Raw genomic sequence first — 27,181 nt, forward strand, 5'->3', positions numbered from 1 at the left:
CTCCTCCTCCTCCTCCCTCTTCCTCTTCTCCCTTCTCCCTCCTCCCTCCTCCCTCCTCCTCCCTCCTTCCTCCTTCCTCCTTCTTTCTTCTTCTTTAGTAAGCACTGTGGGCCTCTAGATTCCTTTGTCTTCCTCTGCAGAGTGTTAGTATGAGTTCTTCTAGGTGATTCATTTCCACCAATTACTTTGAACTTGTTCAGGATTGACTTTACTTTATGTTACACAATACTAATTGTGGAAGACCTGAGGAATTTTCCAGAGTGTTGTCGGGGTGGGCTTAGAATAGGTCTGACTGTAGGATGTGATTCTTATGGGAAGGCTTCTTCTGGTGTCTCAGTTGGATATTGGGGTTATTAACAAGGTTTCTTTACTCTGGTTTGGTTAGGATTCCCGTGTCCTCCAGGGCTGCTTGAAAGCGGCTATCTGTATTCACAGGCAACTCTGTAACTCTGTAGTAGCGCTGCGGTTTTCTTACCTTGCCCTGAGCCAAGTACTCCTGCGTGCCACCTACTTAGTCTTCTACCGCCTCATTTCCCCATCACTCCTTTTTCTTTTATGTACTGCTCCTCAGGTTCCAGCTGCTCCAGCTGTGTCAGATTCTGATCTCTGCTTCCTAATTGTATCAGGACTACTGTACTTTGGAGCTATTTGTATTCTTATTGGAATGATGTTTTTGTCTCTTATTATGCCAGTTCCATACTATTTTGCTCAAACTCCTCAGTATCTTTTTTTCCCCATATTTTTAGGGACTTCTGTAAGGGATTGTATATCTTTTAAATCATTACGATCCATTTTAAAATAATTAGGGGCTGGAGATTTAGCTCAGTGGCACAGTACCTGCCTGGCAAGTGTGAGGTTGTGAGTTTGATTCCTGGTATCGGAAAAAATATACATAAAAAATAAAATAAAATAAAATAATTGAAAGTCTGAGCAGATTAGAATCCCATATTATTTGTTCTTCAAGCATTAAGTATACAAAAGTTGCAAAATTACCTAGCTAGCTGAGTTTTTAAAACCAATTAGACACACTGGATTTGAGGTAAATATACTGTTACTGGTATACTTGAGTTTATTTCTCTCGTCTTGTTTTGTGTTCTCTGTTGGATTTTTCTCTTCATGTTGCATAATAGAATTCCTGTTACTTTCTTTTCCCTATTGCCACTTCTACCACACTTTTGGATTATGCTGCTAGTTACTTTCACATTCTTAATCCTAATTAAACTTACATCCTTTTGACCATAAACATTAACTATATTCCTCAGCTAGGTAATTTTGTTCCCATCCTTTTCTACCTTCCCTTTCCAAGGAAAAAATTTGTACTTCTCCGTTTAATCTTCATTCTGTTGTACCTGTCTGTGTTTCCTTGGAGTAATTTATATTACTTAAATTCAGGATTTTATATATGCTATGTCTCTCTTTTTAAAAAAAAAAACTTAATATTTGATTTAAAAGTTCCTACTGTCCTTATTCACACAGAGCACACATTTTATCTAATTCATTGTATTCTATACCGTGTTTACCATTTTTTCTATTTTATATTCCTCATCCTAATACCTCATTCAGAGTTAGTATATAAATTTTTTTAGATAAATTACATGCACGGTATACTCCAAATCCTCCCATGTTTTTAAGGCTTCCTCTGACCTAGCAAGTGCATGTGTGGAGCCTCAGTCAGTGGAAGTGTTATTCTGCGTCATTTTCAGTGGCCTGATCTGGGTCACACACTCAGCCCTTGAATAATCTGGGGCAAGGGGACAAAAACTTACTCATAGCCAGAGTTGGCCCAACCGTAAAGCCAGGTGTGGGCTCACATTTCCGTGGTTGTACATGACTGCGAGGGAGAAATGAAGACTTGAGGGTCGCAGTGCTGTGTGATTAGAGGGCAGTGTTGACGGTGAGCACCAACAGTGTCCTCTGTAGAGTTAGCTGTTTCATTTTTACTGTTTTGCTTTCTCTCTGAGAATTTTTAAGATTTCTTAGGGTATTTGTTTACTCTGAGGTACCAAGCATAAATTCAGGGGTTCCTCTGTGTGAACCAAGCAATCTACAACCGAGCCATATCGGTGCATCGATATGTCCTGCAGAATCATTTTTTGAGCTTCGGTGTTCCCTTGCTTTGCAGTTAAGTACATCTTTTTCTATAAGGATTCGCCTTTCTCCTCTAGTCCAGTGTTTTCTTTTTCCTTTCCATATTCAATAATTGCTCACAATTTCTGGTTTGTAACAGCTGTCCGTATTGTTTTTCCCCACCACTTGTATATATTCTTGCTTTAAAGATGTGCAGAGGTCAGGCCATTTGTGGGACAGGCTGCTTCTTTGCAGAGGGAGCAGTCTGGATTTAAAATACAACCATAGTCATGGGCTGCATACAGACTTTTCCATCAAGAGCGCGCTGCATAGGTACCAGTGGCCCCACAAGATGGAAATGGAGCTGAAAATGTCCCACGGCCTAGTGACATTGTAGCCACTCCCATGGTGTTACAGTTGCCTACGACACTTAACACGGGGACGTGCTGCACAAGCTGTAGCCTAGGAACAGTGGTCTGCACCACATAGCCTAAGTGTGTAATCAGCTCTACTCTACGTTCGATGCACTCTGTGATGTCCACGGGGCAAAATTGCCTAATGGTACATTTCTCAGGATATATCTGAATTGTTAATTGATGCATGTTGTACATTAAAGTGCTAAAGCATTTTAATTCTTATGTCAGAGAAGTAGGTTAAACTCTTTTGTAAGGATGTATGAATTTTGTATTTTGTTGTTGTTTAAATAACTTTAGACTGTATCTGGGATTTTTCTCCCAGTTGTTACAAGTAGTGTCTGAAGGTTGTATTGTTTGATGATTGCGGTGAACTTTATATGTGGCATCGTTGGCCTCTGTCCAGATAGACTGCTGCTTCAATTGAATCTGAGAAAGCTAGTCCTGCCCAGGGTTTGAGAACTGTCCATCTCCTAAGAGTCCTTCTCTGGTAGCCAGAGTGTGTGTGTTTTAGTTGTTTCCATGATAAAACTACATCAATTATAAGGGAATTTATATTCAGTACTTACATTTGGAATATTGTATAGTATGATGAAGTGAAAATTAGAAAGAAACATTTTTCTGGCATGTAGTATTGAATTTAATTTTATGGTACATTTTATGTGCTCACATTATTAACCCTCTTGAGGTAGAGTTATTCTGTCTGGTCTTATCTCTTTTTTTACAGATGCTTTTCGTTTGTTTGTTTGCTTGCTTGCCTGCAACAAGCCAGTGATGTCAATAACTGACCAACCCAAAGTTGCACAACTCATAATAAATGACAGGATTTGGGGGTTGAACCTATTTCTATATAACAGATTATGTACCTTCTACAGCCCCATCCAGAGAAAGCAAAGGAATACAAAGCGATGATTTTACTGTATAGAGAATGCAGTTTGGCATTGAAATGTATTTTTTTTCTTTGTGTGTTCTCCGTAGCCAGGAGTGCTTTGGAGCTTAAATTAGAGCTGTTTTTAGTGGTACCGGAAAGAGGCAGAGCTTGAAAATAGCAAGCCTTGTTATTGACTCTGTGGTCACCGGCTTGGCTTGGAGTGGGTGGCTTCCTTCCCATTCCATTTAAATTCTAGGTTAGGTCAGTGTACATCATCCAGAATGATGATTTAACGGGGACTTGGTGTTTTTTCTTTTGAAATTGGTACCCTAATGTTATTTTTATGCTTAGTCAAAGTAATTACTATGTGACAATAATGAAATAATTTTCAGAATACTGTATGAGTAGCTGAGAAGTCTTAGGGTATTATATATTTAGCATAAAAATAAACAGTGTCCATAACTGTGAAGTTAGGATTATTCCGGGGACATTAAGGAAATAAGGTATACAAAGTGCTGTTTATTTCCAAGGAAGTAGAGCAGGAGAGACGTGTGGTAACCAGGAGACCCTGCTGAAATGAGTAGGATTCTACCAGGACTCCAAAACAAATGTGTTGTGACTTGATGTCAGTAATACTACACTAATTTGAAGGTGACATGGCAATAAATATTTATGAAGATTTCAGTAATATTAAATTTATTGGTGATAAAATATAGACACATTAAAAAGAACTGCAAAACTATATTGAAAAAAGAGTTTTTGGAAAAATACAAGTAATGCTGTATTAGAAATAAAAATAGTTAAGAAATTGATTCAATTATGTGAATTTATACCAAAAATAACTATTGCACTTCTTTATAAGGCTCAGGTAATCACTATGTGGAATTTTTTTAAGTTTTGCTTTAATAAACAACACATGCTATTTTAAACATTTAGGAAGATAATTCTTGAGTTACTGTTTTATTTTAACGTATAGGAAAATTCACCCTTCTGGGTTACAGTCATGCAGTCACCAGCACAATCAAGATACCTAAGATTTCCAACACCTCCCAAAATCTCCCTATTATTATTTTTGAAATTTCATTTCTAAATTGTTTTTCCTGGTGTGCAGAAATATAATTGATTTTTCAATGTTGATCTTGTACCCAGAAATCTTGTGAGTCTCGTTTGTTAGTCTGAATAGTTGTGAAGCCCTTGGAATTTTCTAAGCACCGCGTCAACTACGAATAAAGAAAGCTTTTCTCCCTCCTTCCCATTTTTGATGCTTCCTGTTTGTGTTTTCCGTATTGCCATTGTTGGAACCTCCACCACACGTTGAGGGGCGATGGAGAGGGGCGGCCTCGCTACCTGGCTCCTGATCTAAGGGAGAAGTCATTGTCTGTCCCCAGGACGTACAGTCTCGGCTCTGGGTGTTTCGTAGATTCCCCTGAGTGGATTAAGGAGTCACTTTTGTTCTTAGTTTGTTGAGAAGTTTTTATCATGACTGGATGTTGCATTTTGAGAAATATTTTTTTCTGCATCTACAGAGATGATTGTTCAGATTTTTGTCCTTATTCTATGAGCGTATTAGTGCACTGATTAATTTTTCAAGTTTGACCAGCCTTATAGCCCTGGCATCAGTCCCACTTGTTCATTATGTACAATTATGTTTATGTGTTTCGGTCTTCTATTTGGTAATATTGTAAGGATTTTTTGCATTTCTGTTCATGAAGGTTGTCCATCCCTAATGACTTCCTTTCTTTGCATATTTTTTGTTTGGCTTCAGTAAGGTAATGCTGGTTTCATAGATGGAGTTGGGAAGTTTACTCCCTGAGTTCTGAAAAAGTTTGTGAAGAATTGGTATTATTTATTTTTTATAAATACTTAGTGAAACAAATATTTAATAGAATGGAAAAGCCACCTGGACCTGGGCTTTCCTTTGTGGAAAGATTTAAAGTTATGAGTTTATTTTTTCAGTATCTGTGACATTTCCAACGATTTCTTCCACTAGATTTGGTGAGCAGAAACATGTTCATTTCATCAAAGTTGCCGATTTGTCAGAATAAATTTGTTCATGATATCCTCTTGTAATTTTTTATTGCTATAGTTTTAAAAAATTATTTCAATATAATACAAGTAGATAATAATATAAAAACATTCTTATTTCTGTGAAAAAATAAAACAAAACATAAAATAATTAGAGAATAATGATGGTTAATATATTGTCTATCATGATCTTAAAACAAATGGCCAAAATGTTACTCAGAGTACATGTCATAAACAAAAAAAGATTCTCTCTTACCAAGAAGAAACAAATAAAAGGACAAAACTTGTTTTTCAATGAACAAAAGAAACTAGCGGTATAAGTCAGCGTTTATCTTCAAATATTTTTGAAACAACAGAATAATTATCTGAATTTCTTGCTTCCTGTTTATCTATCTTCTGTTTCTCTTTCTCTCTGTCTCCCTCCATCAATTATCTATCTATCTATGTATCTATGTATCTATATGTCTATGTATCTATCTATCTGCAGAGTCTGCCAAAAAATATATATACCCTTCGAGGGAAAAAAACTCATATAAATATTTTAATACTAAATTTTTGTTTGTTTGTTTGTTTTGTTTTTTTCCGGTACCGGGAATCGAACTCACGACGTCGTGCTTGCCAGGCAGGCACTGTGCCGCTGAGCTAAATCCCCAGCCCCCTTTAATACTAAATTTATTGAGACATCATGAGATTAACACAAGCTACCTTTGCCCTCTACAATTACCATAGGTGCTCAGACTGGTGGGCATTAGCTTACAGATATTTATTAGTACGTAGAACTGCTGCTTGGGTAACCTTGGTCATTGAGATTGCTGCACATGCATTTTCAGTTTCTTCTCTATGGACCGCCATTGTAGTGTGTTTTCTGTGATATATGACATCCTTTAGGACTCCCCATATAAAGGCGACACCATCTGTTAAAAAGCATCATGCTATTTTTCTTTTTCTGAACTGTGTATACATTTTTTGGTGGACTCTGTGTATATGTTTCCCATAAGAGAAACCATGGACTACTTAAGCTTGTGTTTCTGATTTCTTTCTTTCTTCTTTTTTTTTTGGTACCGGGAATCGAACTCGTGACCTCTTGCCAGGCAGGCTCTGTGCCACTGAGCTATATCCCCAGCTTGACTGATTTCACTTAACATTATTTTTTCAAGCTGCATCCATTTACCGATGAATGCCTCAAATTTGTCTTCCTTTGTGGCAGAATAGTACTCCACTGTGTATAAATACCACCTTTTCTTTATCCATTCATCTATCAATGGATAATACACTGTTTACAGATCTAGTTATTACACATTGTGTTGCTGTGCACTTTGGTATGTATATATTCCTGTAATGTGATGACTTTAACTCTTTTGAGGGGATACCTAGAAGGGAGTAGCTGAGTCAAATAGAATTTTTATTTTTAATTTTTTGAGGAATCTCCACACCAGTTTCCATAGTACTGCCATAATTGTACTACTAAGTTCTATTGGTTTATTGAAAAAAACAATTAATGCTTAATTGTTCGATCAGATTTGCATGCCTATATCTGGTAACCTGAGCAACTACTCTGAAGATAACAACATGCAATATAATAACAACCATTGTTAATTTCCTATCTTGTTTTGAAATTGTGTATCGTTGTTATTGGTTTTTTCTTATTTTCTATTCTCTTTAAAATAAAAAAAAACTTGCAAAAAAGTTAATGCGATACCCCTTTTTTTGTTTCCAAGTTTGGCAGTCTGCGTTTTTTCTCTATTCATTCCATTCCTTTAGGTCAGCCTAGCTAAAAGTTTGTCAACTTTTATCCCTTAAGAAAGAACTTTTATTTTTATTGATTTTTAAATGATGTGTTTTCAATTTCTATTTCATTGCTCTCTACTGGTTGTCATTTCCTCTTTTCTGCTTTCTGTGTGTTCCATTTTTCCTACTTTCTCTTCTTTCTCAAAGTGGAAGGCTAAGAAATGAATTTGAGGGCCAGGGATCTAGCTCAGTGGCACAAGCACCTACCTGGCAAGCACAAGATCCTGAGATGGATTCCCGGTAGCCCCCCACCAAAAAAATGAATTTGAGAACTTTCTTCCTAATATAGGCATTTAAAGCTTTAAAATCTCCCACTTACCACTTCCCTTACTGTATCCCATCGATTTTGATATCTCCTGTTGGTTGTTTTTATTTGATCAAAAATATCTTCTAATTTTCCTTGCAGTGTCTTTTACTTGAGGTTTATTTAGAAATGTGTTGCTTCAATTTCACTTATTTGGGGATTTGAAAATTTAGGGAACTAGAAATTAGTTTGTCTTGCACTTATATTATTTTTATTTTTTAAGCACTAGTTATGAAGAATGCTCTTAAATCAGGCGTGGTAGCACACGCCTGTAATCCCAGCGCTCAGGAGGCTGAGGCAGGAGGATCATTGTGAGTTCAAGGCCAGCCTGGGCTACAAAGTGAGCTCAAGGCCACCCTGAACTGCATGGCAAGACCCTGTCTCAAAAAGACAAAAAAAATGCTCTTAACTTACATTAAGTATATAGCAAAGACAGAAAGTGTCTTCTATAAATGGCTAGATTATAAGTATTTTCAGGTTTTGCAGGCCACAGTGGTCTCTGTCCAATAGAGAAGACACTGCTAATGCCCACCCCAAGCCCTAACCCAACTAGAATGTGCCCTGGAAGGTACAGTCCATTGGTAGGATGGAAGGCTTAACCGAAAGGGGTCAGGGTTGGAGCAGGGCAGTAGGGGACATCATCGTGGTCTTTAACACCTAGTGTCCGTGGTGGAGAAGAAACAGGCAGAGCCTGGAGTAGAATGTTTGGTCCTGGGGCAGAGTAAATGCCTCTCCCCTAAAATGACAGTGTTCCCTGGGGAAGACCACGTTCCTTGTAAAGAACTTCCCAATGTCCTCTCAACACTTAATGGTTTGGCAAGCACATGCTTGTCTTCACTATGGAACAGAATGCAACTGTAGACACTGGTGGTGAGGAGCTGGGACGAAGGAAAGCGTTTAATTTGGGTGGAACTAAACGAAATCTTAATACGATGCAAACACGTCAAGCGAATCTTCAAATGAGCCAGCTGGTAGACAGTTCCGAAAGACGTTTTGTACGATAATTTCATCTTAAAAGAAACTTTACTATGGTGGAAATTTCCAGAAGACACCCTAGTTCTTAAATCAGAAATCTTGTGTCTAGTTCACATGGACACTTTGTATTTGCTTGGATGCTATAACTTACAAATCTCCTATTAGCTGTTCAGACAGAGAATAAATCGAATAGCAGAAACCAGGGACCTTGAATTGGCTGTAATCATTGTTTTCTCACTTTAGCAATGACTTTTGATTTATTAGTGACAGATTTGTAGTTCACATTCATTGCTTTGTGTCTCCCCTTCCTCCATTTTCCCGACTTTAGAAATTTTATGACTGGCCAAAGTAAAGACCCTCACTGAAGCTAGAGTACTTGAACACTAGCCCTGAATTCAGTGTTTCTGCATTTGTGTTTATGGAAATAGTTCCAGCTACTGCTTTCATTTAGCTGAGCTGTTACAGCATTAATTTGTTTTATTTTCTTTGCCGAAGTCTATCGGGATGCAATTCATCTTCATTTTGATTTTGGTTGTAGAGGTTGGCGATTTGAAGGAGCTGCAGACACTAGACATTTCTACCAATCGTTTGCTAACTTTACCCGAGAGGCTTCACCTGTGCCTTTCTCTGCAGTACCTCACTGTGGACCGCAACCGGCTATGGCATGTGCCTCGCCACCTCTGCCAGCTGCCCAGCCTCAACGAGCTCTCCATGGCTGGAAACCGTCTCGCATTTCTGCCCCTCGGTAAGTGATTGTGTGTACATGGTAAAGTAAGACCTCAAAAGAATACAATGGGGAAAAAACATTCTTTTTTTCCTTAAAGTACTGGGGATGGAACCAGGGCCTCACGCATGCTAGAAAAGGACTCTAGCCCTGAGTTACATCCCCAGCCCTCAGCTCTGTTTCTTTGACTGGGATCAATTTGTTTCTTTCTGTTTAGATGGAAGAAGCTTCACTTAGCTCATTTTTGTAGTGAACAAAGCATCATTCCCTGATGACAAATGAAATTTACTTCAATTAGGCATTTCATAGCTTTTTTTAAAAAAAAATCAGTGCCAAAATTAGTTTCTTTAGGGACAAACAAAGTGTATGTTTGTAACTATAAATTTGATATGGTATCAAGCAAGAAGAGAGCTTCTGGTACAAATGCATCTACTTAGATGTCAGCTTCCATCTAGCAAAGTGGGTGGGGAGCATCCCAGTAACTACCATTGTCACATAATCTGCCTACAACACTTCAGTGACGCTAAAGCGCTGGAACTGCCTGCTGAGCTTGAAATGTCGCCCTGGATAATAAATAACGTATTGTCCAGTATAGATTTCTATAGTTGGCTCCTTTGAACATACCTTTTGTCAAAAAATATAAACTTTTAATAGAGCATTTATTTCACATAGAACTGAATTATTTTCTTAACTTGTAAGAAACAAAAGTTCCAATTTAAAAAAATTGAAACGTGAAGTCCCATAGAACCCTAAACTGTCAAATAAGCACCATATGATTTTACTCATAAAAAGCATTTTGGTAATGAATAATTTATCTCTGCGGGCACTGAAGTGAATAATTTACTAGTCCCTGAAAGGAAATATTTTCTAACATAATATATTGCACATATTATTTTCATTTTAAATTTCTCCATGAGAACTTTAAAATACTGAGGATGTTAAAATCAATTTACATAGTAATTGTTGGATTTAAGGAGACCACTTTTCCCTGTATAAATTCAAAACTCATCATATTAACAAAATCAAATAAAGCCATTCCAAGAGCAAGGTACCTAAGAACTTCGAGCTTTTGAGTAAAAAGAACATCAAATATAAATGTATTTTTAGGAATAAATGGACCTGCTGCACTAACCTGGAGGTTACAGAACAATTTTAATGAGCAAGCTGTGGCTCACAAATGCAGAGATCCAGGTTCTAGGCGGGTGCTACCGCTGAACAGTGTATGGCCTGCAGCAAATCACTAGAAGCCCTCAGAGCTTCATTTTCTTTTCTGTAAGCCAGACATGAGGCTGTTACCCTGTTTAATGTGACAGTTTATGGATAAGGTTATAAAGCCCTGCACAAATGTGGGTAACTCTCAAATAAGAGTATACGACATGCTGATTCCCACGTCCGGCTTCTCCCTTCCCTTACCCTTTCTCTCAAATTCAGAACATCCTCCACCCCATGCTAATCACCCACACCTGTGTACCGCTTCCTACAGAAAATGAAAACGGGGCCTGTACCAGGTGCTTTCCAGGGTGGCACAGTCAGTGCTGGTCATAAATGAAGGGAGGCAAAGATGAAGGAAAAGAGGGAGGGAAGAAGATAAAGATATGATTGTTTGATTTGTGTGGCATCAACTTACTGGCATAGCAGCAGAGTTTGGGGAAAAGCTGAAAAGTCTTTTTTAAACCATGTTATCTTATGGTTTGATTTTCACATGTTACCAGAAACAGATTAGCTTGTTAAGTCTAGGGTTGCCAATGCTATAATAATAATAATAGTAGTAATAACAATAATTATTATTATTCTTATAAATCATATGTGTAAGGAGTGTTTCGACACACAGTACATTACTATGACTATTTACAAGAATAATAATCAATACCTTTCTCTTATTGAACACTGGGTCTGGCCAAATATTCTGTTTACTCTCTAATTTAATTACTACAAGACCTTATGAGAAAATCTCTTGCAAAACCCAATTATGCTGTCTACAGCGTAATTGTTCAAAAGAGGAAATAGAGGGTCAGAGTAGTTAAATAACCTGCCCCAAATCACAGCTTGTAAGAGACAGAATTGAGTTTAGACTTTGCTTGCCTCTAAATCGCACACGTTTTCCACCTTGCCGTGCTGTCTTCGTACTCTAGGCAGGGTCTCTGCGAGAGGACTTTATTTGGGAACAGGGCTGGACCATTCTAAGCATCTTTCTAGTTGTGCGGCCAGCTCCAATACCCAACATGGCTCCGCCATTTTGCGTTCAAATACTCCTAAGGGCACTGAGTGGCCTCCGTGTCGTCCATCTCTCCATTTTCCTGGCAGCCCCGGCTCGTGCTCTTCCTCCTCCTCTGTGTATCAGTCAGGTGCTCTCAGTTACTTGCTTCCTTGTTGCCTAGCGCCAGACCTTCAGCAACAGAAATCTTTCAGAACCACTGACCAGACCTGTTATCTAGGTCGTTCTTGATGCTAGCAGTTCTTCTTCTTACTTTGCCTGGCCCCGTCCAGTTTCCACAAAGCCTCTGGTTCCTCGATTTTGAAGTTGTCCTCACAACCTCATTTTCCTTGTCTTTTTGTTCCAACGCTTTGTTACATACTCTTTATCTGTACTCTACCGCACTCACACAGCTGCCGGCTTCATCCAGCCTCCCAGAGCTTGATCCCCAGCTTTGTTCTTACGTCTGGTAGCCAGAAATACTACTATCTAGCTCTACAACCCTCACGCTGTTTCGAATCCCACAGACTTCCACTTTTTAAGTCAAATGGCCAGTTTGCGTGCCTTCCCCCTTCGCTACCTCTCCCTGTCTCACTGTCAGCCCTTGTTCTTCGTTCTCTTGGTCATTTGCCACCATTCCTGCCTTTATCTTAGTAGCGAAGAGTCAAGCAGGTTCTGTGGTGGTGATGGTATTGGAAGAATACACAGAATGTGTTCTCCTCAGAACCTGACCACTAACTCTTTGCAGTTCCTGGGAGCGATGCGGGCCCTCAAGCAGCAGGGCATCTGACTTGCCGTGGCCAGTGCAGGTGATGGAAATGACTGTTAGTGGAGGATAGAGTAAGCCGACTGCTCTTCTGCCTTGGCACTCTCACCTGTTTACTTGCTTATCTTCTGTATACACCACGCTGAATGCTAGGGGCGTGGCTAAGGAGGTGAGCATCTCATCTTCTAAACTCAATATTTAGTGTTGAATACAATTATTACAAAATAATTTTTTATGTCTAGGTGTCTTAGTTACTTTTCTCACTGCTAAGGCAAAATACCCAACACCCAAAGTTAAAGGAGGAAAGGTTTATTTAGTTCACAGTTTTTAGAGATTTCCGTTCATAGTTGGCTGGCTCCAAGGAAGTGTGGCATGGTAGAGGGGCATCGCAGAGGAGAAACAGTTCATGGTGGGCAGAAGGCAACAAAGTAGTGAAGAAGCAGCTAGTGACAAGGAGCAGCAAAAACAACCTTCCCTTATAGCCTGTCCAGGCTATCTACCCTTAAGGTAGGTAGCACTCACACCCAGGGTGGGGTGTCCTTAATCCTAACTTCATACCATGAAGTCCTTAATCCTAACTTCATTCCCAATTTCTCCAAATCCAATCTCTCAATCCCGGCATTACATCGTTAGTCCCAGCATCATACACTCTAGATCCAGCCAGCTCCGCAAAGCTCCTTTTACGACTGTGTTAGGCTTTGGGGGGACATCTAGATACAGACCATAACACTAGTGAACCAGATAATATAGCATCAGAGGGTCTGTGCTGGGCTTTGAGGAAAGAAGTACCTCTTATCAGTTGAAGTAACTACAACTCCCTGGCCTGGGTCTATGAATGCCCTCAAATGTGGAACTAGCTTTCACATTGCCCTGAGCACTGCCCCAGCTTACCAGGCTCACTGTCATAGCAGGACACAGGCTGGGAATAGGGAAAGGAGCATACCAGCAAGAGGATAGGGGTGATGATTTTCCAGGATAAAGATAGCAACCTACCTGAAGCAATGTTCTGCCCTGGTTGAAGGCTTGGTTCTTTGAGAATGAGAAGGATAAAGGGCCAAGGAGCAAATACATGCACTGGTGCCCTTGCTACCTGGGATGTATTGGATACTCTTTGAAGAAAATTGGATGAGACAACTAAAGAGCTACCACGTGAGGTCACCCAAAGAGGGCCTCAGGAGACGGGACGCAGGGTCACCCATGAGGATGGAGAAACCGCAGTGTACCAAATATGAGCAATCTCTTTAGTCATGTTGTTTGGTTTGTTTTTATTTATTTATTTTCAACTTTTAAAAAAAATTTAAAGGAATAAAAGGCAGGAATGAAAAGAGAATTCAGTTGTCTTTGGGAAGAAGGTAGTTAAGTTTGTGTACTTGAAATCTTTCTTTGAGCTTCTTGATAAACCAAGACACCTAATGCTAAGAACTGTCTGGGAGAAAGTCAGATGAAGCGTGTGACTGCTGGTCCTCCCCTTCCATATAGAACCGAACTGTTCTTAGAACCTTCACACGCAGCGGGGTGGGTACCTCTGGACAGTCATTGGGAGATTCTCTGCACACTGTCCCTCTTTCCCAATTTCTCCAAAACTACAAAGCTCCTATGTTTAGCCATGGTTCCAGGAGCCTAATATAGGAACTTGAAAACAGTGTGAAATGGGTGCTAGTGTGTCCCTGCCTGTGCTAGGAGGTGGGAAGCTTATTTTGGGAGCCACTTACTGAATTCAGTTTCTTGCCAAAGAAATTTAGTCTAGGAGGAAACTAGTTTTTATGGTCTTCTTAAAAGATGTCAGATTATGGCTGCTTCAAAAAACAGCTTCAGAAACTATATGGGGTGATTTAAATCACTTGCAATGCTGTCGAACCCATTAACCCTCGGAGTGTGTTCTCCTTAAACCATTTGTAATTCTGTCAAAGCCATGAAGATACTTTGACTGTGTTCTTCTTCAGATGAAAAGATGCATCAAAAAGGATGCTCCTATGAGTACTGTACCGTGACAGCTGAGTGACAGATGAGGGGCAGGGGCTTTGGTCACAGTTGTGACTGTCGGCAGAGGGGGAAAACAGGAGTCTCTTGAGCCTGGTGCTAGGAAAGTTAGCTAAGGTCTCTGAACTTCATTTCCTGTCAGTACAGCTCTGTTGCCCAAAAGCTCACAGAATTGTGACTCACCTTTTGGCTTCTGAAATTGTAGGGAAATACAAAGAAAAGGTTTTTTCCCCTCTAAGGCTTTTCTTTTTCTTTTTTTTAACCAGGTGCTCCTCCTTTTCCTTGCATAATTAATAAGCCCAATTATTCAGGAGTATTTGCATCCGATTTAATGTTGAATAATAGATTTAGGGATTGTTAGGGTGCCCGTGCGCAAGTTGGCTGGGGATGAGCACGCTGTAGTTATTAGTCTCCAAGAAATTCTGTAGTTTAAGAAAAAAAAAAACAAAAACAAAAGTGTGCCCAGGTAGAATTTATATTGAATGTTTATTCAGAAAATAGTGACTGAATTCTTAATCAAGAACACCTGGCACACGACACTGAGACCTTCAGAATAGTCTGACAAACTAAACTACCACAAAGTAAGCCTGAAAGTCAGTAGACAGTATTAACAGAAAGATAAATGGACTTCTCTCCCAGTCACAGTTAGCTGTTTCTCTCAGATTCTAGTAGTGAAATGTTTCTCTTTGTGGGGAAAGTTACTCTGTGTGTCGGGACTTATGCCACAGATGGAAGCTCCTTTGCTGCTGTATTGCACACTGGCATTGGTGAGGGAATGAAACTGACCCTTGATCACACAGCAGGAGACTGCTAGTTTTTTGTAATGCTAGTAGTTTTTCTTTCGTAGGGATTGGATACCTTGTGTAGGAAAAAGATAGGCTATAGCCAGTGAGTGGTGTTGTTTTAGAAACTAGCGCCCAGGTATTTTTCCAGATACATGTTGAAACCTTGTATTGTAAATGGTATAAAACAGGTACAAATGTGTTGACTGTACTTATTTTTTTTCTTTTGCATCTTGTTCTTGCATTTTTCATATTTGCTTGCAAAATTAGAAAGTGCTGCTTATGATTTTTCAACTAAAAAATTGAGGTCTGCACAGTAAAACTATTTTGTCTTTAATCCAATATTAAAACCAGGTGGAAACTGACAATTCATTTTAAAATTTATTTTTAACTGAAACATAAAAATTGTATTTATTTATAAGGTACCATATAATATTTCAATACATGTATCTGTTAATAATTTCTTAATCTCAGACACAGAGGTGAGTGTAAATTGTACTCAAGTGAACTGTGAATGTATTTGCCTGTCTTTTAAAGGACTGTTGCCGTTAAGGTCATTGTTTATTGGAACTAATTTGCAAAGTTTGCGGCCTTAAATAAATTTCAGTGCTAACAAGTTTATTCTAGTAGAGACAGAAAGTCTCAGAAGTTGGAGGCTGGCCTGTTTTTGAGTAGAAATTATGGTAATTGCTTTCTAAAGGGGAACAAAATGTGACTAAAATTGTGTTCTGGAGGAATTGTTGGGTGGGTCACTAATCAAAGGAAAAGAAATTAAAAAATGGAAAGAAATTTAAAAATAAAAAAGAGAAATATTGAAAAAGAAGAAAAGAAGTTCATGAAACAAAGTTCAGAAACTAGCAGTGGAGCCAGGTGTGGTGGCACATGCTTATAATCCCAGCACTCGGGAGGCTGAGGCAGGAAGATCATTGTGAGTTCGAGACCAGCCTGGGTTACAAGCTAAGCTCAAGGCCAGCCTAAACTACGTAGCAAGACTCTGTCTCAAAAAGACAAAACACGTGAGTTCGGTTCCCGGTACCGGAGAAAAACCAAAAAAAAAAAAAAAAAAAAAAAAAACCAAAAAAACAAAAAGACAAAACAAAAACAAACTAGCAGTGGGAAGACGTGGGAGAGAATTGATCTGTTAACTACCATCCAAAGAGACCGTGTTTCAAACTTAAAGTTGTAACTCTGGGATGAAACCTTCTTTAAGAAAATGGATGCTCAGTGCTCTTTTTTGAGCTCTTTTTGCAAGAATTGGTGATGAAAAGTTCTTTATACCTGTCTGGGTGCACACTGTTTCCTGGTGTGCCCTTTTACTTTCTTCATTGCCTAAGGCTCTGTCTTGATTACTTTTCTCTCATTGCTGAGACAAAATACCTGACACCCAGAATTAAGGAAGGAAAGGTTTATTTAGCTCACAGTTTGTGGAGGTGTCAGTCCATACTCGGCTGGCACTAAGGCAGGGTGGCACGTGAGAGAGGACAACCATTCATGGGTTCATGGCGGAAGACAGCAAAAGCAGCAAGAGCAAAAGGGAGGAGTAGCTGTGAGCAGCCACTTCCTCTCCCTTACATATGCAAACTATCCACCCCAGGGCGGGTGCAGCACTCACACCCATAATCCCAACATTGGACCATGAATCAATCATAAATCTAGGAGCCCACCCCATGACTGCATGAGGCTTTGGGGGGACATGCAGACACAAACCATAACAGGCTCTTGCCCTTGCGTTAAGGTTTCTTAGGGAATTAACAGGATCATTTAATGTGGCTTCTTCAGCATGGGACAGATGTTGACTTACTATGCTAATGAGTGATGAGAAAGTTACACCTAAGTTAGATGAGCTTTCATGGACAAATGTGTCTTGTTCTCTAAGGAGGATTAATATGAAGAAATAGAGCCATGTCTTCCAAGTATCAATTAAAAACAAAGCAAAGAAAGTACAATTCATTCTTAAAAAGGCACAGATGTCAAGGTTAGGAAAAGAAGTAGTATGGGGCTTAGAACCATGAGCAGAATGTTTACTGGCAAAAAGTTTTTGTTGTTTTGATTCTGGAACTTACAGCTTTTAAAATAGTAACAAGAATGTGCAGTACCAGGGAGTCTGGAATATGTTGTCAATTGACTTAAAAGCAAGAATCTGGAATTTCCATCCGTCATCACTGTCAGCAACGTTCTTAAATTCAAAACAAAACAAAGAAAGAGATCCCAGGCCAGCTGAGCAACAGTTCAAGATGCTCTGCAGAGAGAAGACATTTTTTTCTTCACCCTAGCTTCCATGGTGCTTGACAGTAAATCTGCTGTCTGTGCTTCACTGGACAATCATGAAGTCTCCTTGGGATCTTCTCTGAAGGAATTCTGAATATTTCTGCCCTGAATCTGTGAGTCAGAACTGTCCATCATTTCTCTGGTCTTTTATTGGGGGGAGTTGGGGTTACTCTATTGAATCCAGGGCCTCATGCGTGCATGTATTCTACCACTGAGCTACCGCCTCAGCCCTTTTTATTTTATTCTGAGGGCCCATTAAGTTGCCCAGGATGTCCTTGAACTTGCAATTCTCAGGCCTTAGCCTCTTCCTGCCTCAGACTCCTGAGCAGCTGGGATATCAAGCAAATACCCCTCTAGTTTTTTGATCTTTTAAAGGAAGCAAAGAAATACTTCATTCATTACTTATCTCTTTGGCAATGTCTCCTTCATGACCCAGTTCTGACATCACACCTGGATGCCTTGGGTACGGCACAAGCCCTTTTATTATCCTAGCACCCACGGGTCCTCCTAGGCAGTACTGTCTCTCCACTGTGTCGGAGTACATTGTTTAACAAGAAATTATGTGTTGGGGAGGCTACTAGCAAACAGCATAATGAGGCAAGCAGATTTGCCTTGAAACCCAGCTCTACCATTTAATAAGGGTATGAACTTGAGCAAAAGAAGGTTATTTAATCAAAGTCTCAGCAACAGAGTAACATTAACACCTGTTTCATAACACTATCCTGAAAATTCAGTAAGATCCATTTAAACACAAATCACTCAGCAAATATCCCAGAAGTATGCAGTCAATGTGAACTATTTTTTCCTCTTTCACTAGACTGTAAGGAAGGGTAGGGACTACTGTGTATCTTTACTTTTTGGCCCCAAACATCTGGCACATGCTTAGTTAATTGGTTATTATTTCTTTGCTGCTTATTATTTCTGTGCAAGACAAATGAAGATGCTAAAGCATGCCTCTTTGAACCAATAACAAAGGAAGGCTTTGGCCATACAAACCTATGACAATCAGTTTTTTTAAAATTTAACAATTGTTAGTTATCCTCGAAAATAGAGCACAAGAGGCTGGGGATTTAGCTCAGCAGCAAAAGCGCCTGCCTGGCAAGCGCAAGTTCATGAGTTCGGTTCCCAGTACCGGAGAAAAACCAAAAAAAAAAAAAAAAGAAAATAGAGCACATACTGACTAATAGAACAGGCTTAAGTAAATGCAAAGGAATTGAAATTATCCCATGCACATTATTGATCATAGTGCAAGGGAATTGGAAATCATTGGCAAAATAAACCACAGGAGCTTCATAAACACATGGAAATTAAATAACACCCTCCTGAACAATGAACAGATCACAGGTGGAATTAAAGAAGAAATTAGACAATATCTGTAATTGAATGATAATGATGATACAACATACCGGTCTTTATGAGATGCGATGACTGCAGTCCTCAGAGGGGAATTTATAGCAGTGAATTCTCACATCAGGAAAACAGAGCAAGCTCAAACAACCTAATGTTGAACTCCAAACTTCTGGAAAAAGAACAAGTCAAGCCCAAACTCATACAAGGGAGGAAATTACAAAGATCAGAGCAGAAATTAATGCAGTACAAACTAAGAAAACAATACAAAGAATCAATAAATTGAAGACTTGGTTCTTTGAAAGATTAAATGAAGTTGACAAACCTTATCAAAAAAGGGAAAGAAAATACTCATATTCAAACAATTAGAAATGAAAAGGGTGAAATCACAACGGATCCTGCAGAAATCTAGATTACCCACTTTGAGAACCTTTATTCTAGTAAAATGTAAAATGCTGATGAAATGGACAGATTCCTAGACACAGTGATTACCAAACCTGAATCAAGAAGATATAAAAATTACAAATAACCAATATCAGTCAATGAAATTGAAGGTGTAATTAAAACATTACCAACAAAGAAAAGTCCAGCTGCTGATGGATTCACTGCTGGTTTCTTTAAGAAATTTAGAGAAGACCTAATATTTATACTTCTCAAACTCTTCAATGAAATTGAAAGGAAAGAAGTACTCCCAAATTCATTCCTGGAAGCAAATATTACCCTGGTACCAAAACCAGAGGAGGACCCAACCAAGAAAGAGAACTACAGGCCAATCTCCCTAATGAACATAGATGCAGAAATCCTCGATAAGATACTGGCAAACAGAATGAAGAAAATCATCAAGAAGTTTATACACCATGACCAAGTAGGGTTCAGGATAGATTCCAGGGATGCAGGGATGGTTCAACATATGCAAATCAATAAATGTAATGTACCATATTAACAGAGCCAAGGACAAATCCATATGATCATCTCAGTAGATGCAGAAAAAGCATTTGAAAAAGTCCAACACTCACTCATGGTAAAAGCCCTACAGAAAATTGGAATAGATGGTCTTTATCTCAATCTAATTAAAGTCATCTATGACAGACTAACAGCTGACATCATACTAAATGGTCAAAACTGAAAGCTTTCACTCTAAAATCAGGAACAAGGCAAGGATGTCCACTATCACCACTCCTAATCAATATAGTTCTGGAAACATTAGCCAGAGCAGTTAGACAAGAGAAAAAATAAAGGACTAAGGATAGGAAAAGAAGAAGTGAAATTATCATTATTTGCAGATGACATGGTACTCTACATAGAAGACCCCAAAGACTCCACCAAAAGACTTCTAGGCTTAATAACCAAATTCAGAAGCATAGCTGGATACAATGTCAACACTCAAAAATCAGTAGCATTCCTGAACTCAAACAACAAACTCACTGGGAGAGAAATTAGGGAAAACACACCCTTCACAGTAATGTTCAAAAAAATGAAATACTTAGGAATCAGTCTAACAGAGAAAGTAAAAGATCTTTACATTGAAACCTTCAGTACTCTGAAAGGGAGATCAAAGAGGATATCAGAAAATGGAAAGCTATCTCTTGTTCTTTCACCAATATTGTGAAAATGGCCATACTCCTAAAATTGTTATACAGTCTTAATGCAATCCTGATCAAACTACCAACACTACCTTACACGGTATTAAAGAAAACAATCTTAAAATTTATTTGGAACCAGAAGATACCTAGAATAGCAAAAACAGTTTTGGACAACAAAGGCAAAGCAAGGGGCATCACAATCCCTGACTTCAAATCATAGTACAAAACTACTCTGATAAAAAAAAAAAAGCATGGTATTTGGGGGAAAAAAAACGGACCCAAAGATCAATGGGGCAGATTAAAAGATGCAAAAACAACTCTGAACACACTCAGCCACCTTATCTTTGACAAAGAGACCAAACACTTTCACTGGAAGAAAGCCTATTTAATAAATAGTACTGGGGGGGCTTTCCACCTGCTGAAGACAAAAATTAGACCCATGTCTCTCACCATGCACTAAGCTAAAATAAAAATAGATCACAGATCTAAATCTTAAAACAAACATTAAGTCTGCTGGCTATAAAATAGGTAGAACTCTTGAAGACATAAGTATAAGCAAAGACTTCAGGAAAAAAACCCAGACCACAGGGAAATATTACCAAGAGTCAACAACTGGGAACCCATCTTGTTAAAAAGCTTTTGCACAGTAAAATAAATCATCAACAGAGTGAAGAGACACCCACAGAGTGGGAAAAAAAAAAAAAAAACTTTTGCCAGCTGTTCCTCAAAGGACCAATATCTAGAATATATAAAGAACTCAAAAAAATCTGACCTCCCCAATTTAAAGACCCAACCCAAAAATGGGCATCTGAGATGAATACACACTTCTCAGATGAAGAAATAGAAACAGCAAATAAATGTATGAAAAATGTTCAACATTCCTGGTCACTTAAGAGATGCAAATTAAAACAATACTGAGATTCCATCTCACCCTGGGAAGAATGGCTATCATCAAGAACTCAGCCATAACAAATGCTAGCAGGGCTGTGGGGAAAAGGAACCCTTCTCCACTGCTGGTGGGAGTGTAGACTGGTGCAACCACTGTGGAAATCAGTGTGAAAAGTCCTCAAAAACTAAAACTAGAGTTTGTTTTGACCCAGCTATTCCTCTTCTTGGTGTCTTCCAAAAAGAATGAAAAACATCATACCATAGTGATGTGTGCACACCCGTATTTATAGCAGCACAGTTTGTAACAGCTAAATCTTGGAAGCACCCCAAATGCCCATCAACCATTTGATGGGTAAAGAAGATACAATTTTTTATGCAATGGAGTACTACTCAGCCATAAAGGATAAATTTGAGACATTTATGGATAAATGGATGGACCTTGAGACCATACTCTCAAGTGAAATACACTTGGGTAAATATTACATTGTTTCTATGAGGCAAAAAACCAAAGGTGTAACTAAGGACCAGAATATATACTAGATATTATGAAATAGGAAGAAAATACTCAATTCGGAAAGGGGACTAGGGAGGAGAGAAGGGGAAAGGAAGAAAGGAAGGGAAAAGAAAAATATGAGCAAAAAAGGGAAAAATAAAAGCCAAGCTTTTGTAAATAACAAGGGGAAGAGGCGTTAGAGGGAGGTTAAGGGAATGGCGAAAAAGAAATTGAGGTAAGTCATGTTTAGGTACAAAGTCCCTGTGATGAAACCGATCATTATATATATTTAAAAGGTACCAATAAACTTAACTAATAAGAAAATTGTTAATTATCTGCTGGGTATATGTACCTTATTAAATTATCATTCACTATGAAATTTTATTTTGTAAAACTCAATAGATCAGAAAGTATGGGTAAAAGATTTAATGGAGTCTGTATATATGTGGTATGTGTATTTAAACAAGTTAGCACTTAACATTTTCATTATTCTAACAAAGCTGGCTGAAGTGTTTTCATTATAAAAGACATCATATTGATAATTTAAATTAAAATTATTTGGACTCTGGGCATGGTGGCACACACCTGTAATCCCAGCTCTTGGGAAGCTGAGGCAGGAGGATCGTTGGGAGTTCAAGACCAGCCTGGGCTACAAAGTGAGCTCAAGGCCAGCCTGAACTGCATAGTGAGACCCTGTCTCAGAAAAAAAAAAGTAAAACTATTGGAATACATTGTAAATTACCATGAATTTATTGTAGAAAACCCCATTAAAAATGTTATAATTGTGACTCCTAGTGTCTCTGATTTACCGAACTGTGATAATTGGTTTAACACTGGTAGAGCATTCCAGACAACCAGTTTTGGTCTCTTGCTGTGCCCATGGGGCTCTGTTGCCCCACCATCTTGTTGGAGAGAATGCACCATTCCTCCTGTGATAAATTCTATACTGGTGAGAATGCAATAAGCGCAGATCTTATTCTGCCTGGGGCCTGTGCTGTCATTCCCTGCTTGCTTTTGCAGTTAGGCTTAAAACAACAACAACCTATACACAAGAGCATTTTGTTCCATCTTCAACCATATGGATTGCACATGTGAGGACTTTGAGGTTGAAAAAAATGAAAAGAATTGGAATTTGTGCAGGACTTCTAGCTTTTGCTAATTTCTAAGTAATAAACTTAGATCTGTGAACCTGGAAGGTAAAAGGGAAATAAATACTTTAGTGTGGTACTTTGAAAAGCCACATGAGAAAGTTCTTTATGGGGGGCTGGGGATTTAGCTCAGCGGCAAAGCGCCTGCCTGGCAAGTGCAAGGTCGTGAGTTTGGTTCCCGGTACCGGAGAAAAAACAAAAAAAAAACAAAAAGTTCTTTATGGCTCTGGAACCTAGCTTGCTAGGCCTGGCAACTTCCTAGTTTTAAAAATTTTACATAATGTGCATTTATGCACAAGAACCTTATTTATTTATTTATTTATTTATTTATTTATTTATTTTGGTCTTCTTGAGACAGGGTCTCTCTATGCAGTTCAGTCTGGTCTCAAACTTGCAATAATCCTCCTGCCTCAGCCTCCCAAGTACTGAGATTACAGGCATGCGTCACCACGCCCAGCCAAGAACTTCAAAAAATATAATTGTATGATGTATTTATTGCAGTGTACTTCTGCATTAATATTATTTGAAGGAAGAAAACAAATGACCTTGTTAGTTAGTAGCTAAAGGGTCTCTTCCTAATTATTGAGTGAAAATGTTCTGTGTTAGTGTAAGAACTACCTCAAAGCTTTTTCAGGCAGCAAATACTCATATGTTCGCCTCATTATGGTTTAAAATGCCCCTCCGTTGCGCTTGGGGCTTTGCCAGCAGAGAGAGCATGCCCTCCTAAGGCTGTCAGCGCTCCGCCCTTGCAGTCTGTGACCTTGCCTCGCATTTAGTTGCTTCAGCCTCACCAGCAGGCTGTGCTGTGTCAGCTAAAACCACACAGCTGCCTGGTTCTCCTCACTGACCTGCGCTCTCTGCGTTGATCTTTTCTTTATATGCAAAAGGAGGTAAAAAGCTTAAGATGGATCAACCACCAGTTATTCTGTAAGGTATCAAACTTAACACCATCTACACTGCCTAATGTTCATAACAAGTCTAAGAGATAGGTAGTAGACAGCAGAGGAAACAGGAAATAAGTGCTCAGAGCATTGTATTTCTCTTGGAGTCAGGAAACAGTAAGTGGAGAGCCAGGATTTAGACGCAGTTCTGACTCCAAACCCGCTATAGTATGTCATTTCCACCGTGTCTTTTCACTTTATGTCATATTCTGCTGTTTGGAAGGTTTAATTATCTGTATTAAACATGCATGTCCACCTGCACTTATGCTGGCTAGTACATAAAAGCCTTAAACACAGCAGATAGTAGCTTTGATTCAGCTTTAGCATAAAATGCTTCTTACCACTATGGGCATGTATAAGAAATTGCATTCCTCAAATTGTGGTGAGGAGGTATAAACCAAGTTCTCTGGAATGTTGAAAGCCTAAGATAAAAATGTAAACCGAGTCCTATTTTTAAATCATTAATTGCTCATTTTTCCCTAAAAAATCTGAGCTAAGAAAGAACACTGTACAAGAAGTAACAAGTGTCAACTTTTATAACTTTGTGGTATGATCTTTGAGTGTCACCCCGTTCATCTTGCGCAAGTCCTTTGTGGTGTATTAGAGGAGAGAGGTCCTTCCTGTCTCATTTCCCATTTTGTGTCCTCGGTTTGAAGGGATGAATCACTGTCTCCAGAGGTTGTAGCCTCTAACTCTTTTCTGTGCAGTTAAAGTACAGAAATGTGCTAGTACCATTTGCTACATGCCAAGGAGAATTCTCTCTTAATTGGCCTTCTACCGTACATCCAAGTGTGTCCCTTACTAATAATAATGAGAACAATAACTGCTGTACATTGGAGAAGCCTACATGATAAGGATTCTGCTTCACAATTTATAAACATTGCTAGTAATCTTTACTAAACTTAAGGAACAGCTTTATTTTCCCTATTATACAGATGAGAAACTAATACCATATATGTAGTAAGTGGAAGAGTGAGGATTCGAACTCAGATTGTGTGACTCCAAGTCTCTGTTTGTGCTTTCTTAGTTACTATGCTAAACTCCTTACTGATATATAAACCCAAGTAAAGACTCTGTTCTAGGCTTTCCTTGAGCTAGTTTTCTAAGGGCTCTAAAAGGCAAATCTGAAACAAGAGATCATTTTATCAAAGCAATTTTCATTTCCTAAAAAAATTGTTAAGTTTTCTATATGCCTTTAAAGTTTACAGATTTTTCTATTTGCTTAAAATTTGTGTATCAGAGTAGTGAAGAAAGTTAGAGTAGGAATTCTAAGTGTAATTTTGAGGTCTTCTCTATTGCAAGTGGATTCTGGTATTTATGTTTTTCCCATCTAGGTTTTGTCTTATAAGTGTATTCAGCATTTTAGTTTACTAGAATAGCAGTATACAGTATTTTGGTAATTCTGTATTTTGATGTTTAAAGCACGGTCTATGGTCATTTAAACAATAGATCACCTTCGCATTCTGAAGTCCTAATAAAGCTGAGAGACCTGGCACTGTCATGCCACTTAACACACGCAAATATTGAGGCTCTGCTCAGCTGGCTAGTAAGTGACAGCACAGACACTTTGGCTCTCTTATTCTTCCCGGTGTACTAATTTTCTAATGGCATGCCTTTTTTTTGGATTAGTGCCTTTAATTTTTTACATGTTTGCAGCATGAATTAACAACACAGTTATTTTCTTTTTTTTTTTTTTTTTTCGTTTTGTTTTTTGTTTTTTGTTTTTTGTTTTTCTCCGGTACCGGGAACCGAACTCACGACCTTGTGCTTGCCAGGCAGAACACAGTTATTTTCTTCTGGAATCTGTGTGCTTTATTATTTTTTTCCTTTTAGTCTTACGAGTTTTTCCCCCCCTTTGGTATTAGTGGGATAAAGATACTATAAAAGTTCATAAATGGTGCTGAGACGGCTGGATCACCAAATGGAAAAAGGAATAGTTAGCTGTACATTTTATAACATGCATAGGAATAAATCCCAAGTGGAATAAGAACTTAAATTTTAGAAAAATGAAACCCACACAAGCACACACACACACACAAATCCTTTGTTATCACAGGGAAAAACAGATTTTTTTTTTAAAACCTAGAAAAATAGATTGACAAATTTTACAAACAGAATTTAAATATTTTGCATGACAAAAAACACCACAAAGTCAAATGACACATTCACAAGCTAGGAGAAAATATTTATCACGTATACCACAGATATGGGGCTATCGTCCTAAGAAATAAAGGCCCCACATACCAAAAACCTGATAGGAAAATGGAGAAAAGACTTGTATAAATAGTTCACAAAAAAAATCTGTATAAAAATGCCCTTCAGACATACTTTTAAGTGTTCACTTAGAGTAATGCCAATGAAAACAATGCCGAGTTATTACTTACCTACCAGAATAGCAAAAATAAATTTAAAGTATAACAGCGTATTCTGGTTCCTGGAGGAAGCAGGTGTTCTCGCACATAGCTGGTAGGGATGAAGGCTCACTTCTAGGAATGTATGCCGAAGACACACCTCCAAGGAGAGAAATATCTCCATGCACAGGTTTTAGTATGCATGTTTCCTGGGTACCAGAGCCCTGAAGTGATGACACCCAGCACTGCCGGGCACGTCTAGCTCTCAAATCATGGTTTTTAAACATCATACTCCAGCAAAAGGAACTAAGGTTCCTTAGAGAAGTCACTGATGTCAAGGCTTTGACGGAGAAACTGTAAGCTGAGAGTGCAACGTATTTTTGTACGAGAAAGTCTGGACATAGTCAAAAAAGGGTGACGACTGGTTGGGAGAGCACAGTAGCCAACCCAGAGTTGTTCCTAATTGCCAAAGCAAACATTTTACCAGCAAGGCAAGTGACACTAGTATCTAGTTTTTAACCCTTTATAATAAAATAAATATCCATGAATCACATTAACATAAAAATCAAATAAATGACAGAGAATGAATAGCTCTTCCTTACAGAAGAATTCCATAGAATAAATGTAGCCAGAAAAATGAAAATAGAAAATCACTATTAGATAAGTACTCAGAGTGTAGACAGGCTCCAGGAATGAGGCCTAAAATCAGTGGAGAAAATTTTGAGGAAGAACAGGATATTTATGTAGTCTTGGGGGTGGAGTCATCCACAGGCGTGGCCTGGGGCGCGGAAGTGTGCTTACAGATGCTCCCACACAGGCTGCGGGGCTGCCCTGGTGACAAGGGACTCCTCTTGCTCCAGGATGGGTGACCCCAGAGAGAGAAAGGAGGACACCACAGTGCCTTTTGTGACTTAGCCTTTGCAAGCACACCCCTCGCTTCTGCTTCCTTTGGTTAGATACTTGTAAAACCACGGCACAGGGAACTCTCCAGCCGGCAGCCCCCTACTCCCCCTACCTCCCAGAGAGCTGCCACTTCACCTTTTGTTGCCTGTTCTTTTGCTCCTAGTCTTAGCTTCTTTTAATTATTTTCTCCAGTGCTAGTCCCAGGAAGGGTTGTTGTAACAGGACCAGGAGGGGATGAGGTTAACTCTTCCCTGTCTGCTCCCCCGGGTGTCCTTCCCCACCTCAGTCTTGTATTCCCCTCCTCTCACTTTGTGGAGGACCCATCTGTGAGCTGTAGACTTCACACAAGCCTCTAATAGCAATGATCATA

The 27,181-nt window shown here is 38.9% G+C and overlaps 1 protein-coding gene across 3 annotated transcripts in view; it reads left to right on the forward strand.

Moving 5' to 3' along the window:
- The window catches only part of Lrrc28 (leucine rich repeat containing 28), a 118,234-nt gene that overhangs the window by 62,619 nt on the left and 28,434 nt on the right, over positions 1–27,181 (forward strand). For 2 of the 3 annotated variants that reach the window (XM_005381627.2, XM_013512542.1), the window contains exon 5: positions 8,982–9,188. The exons of the other annotated variant lie outside the window; for it this stretch is intronic. In XM_005381627.2, the coding sequence (XP_005381684.1) occupies positions 8,982–9,188 (207 nt within the window). The remainder of the gene's footprint in view (positions 1–8,981; positions 9,189–27,181) is intronic. 3 annotated transcript variants of the gene reach the window in all.

Source organism: Chinchilla lanigera, unplaced genomic scaffold, assembly GCF_000276665.1.
Source record: "Chinchilla lanigera isolate Chin_1 unplaced genomic scaffold, ChiLan1.0 scaffold00015, whole genome shotgun sequence".
Lineage (NCBI taxonomy): Eukaryota > Metazoa > Chordata > Mammalia > Rodentia > Chinchillidae > Chinchilla > Chinchilla lanigera.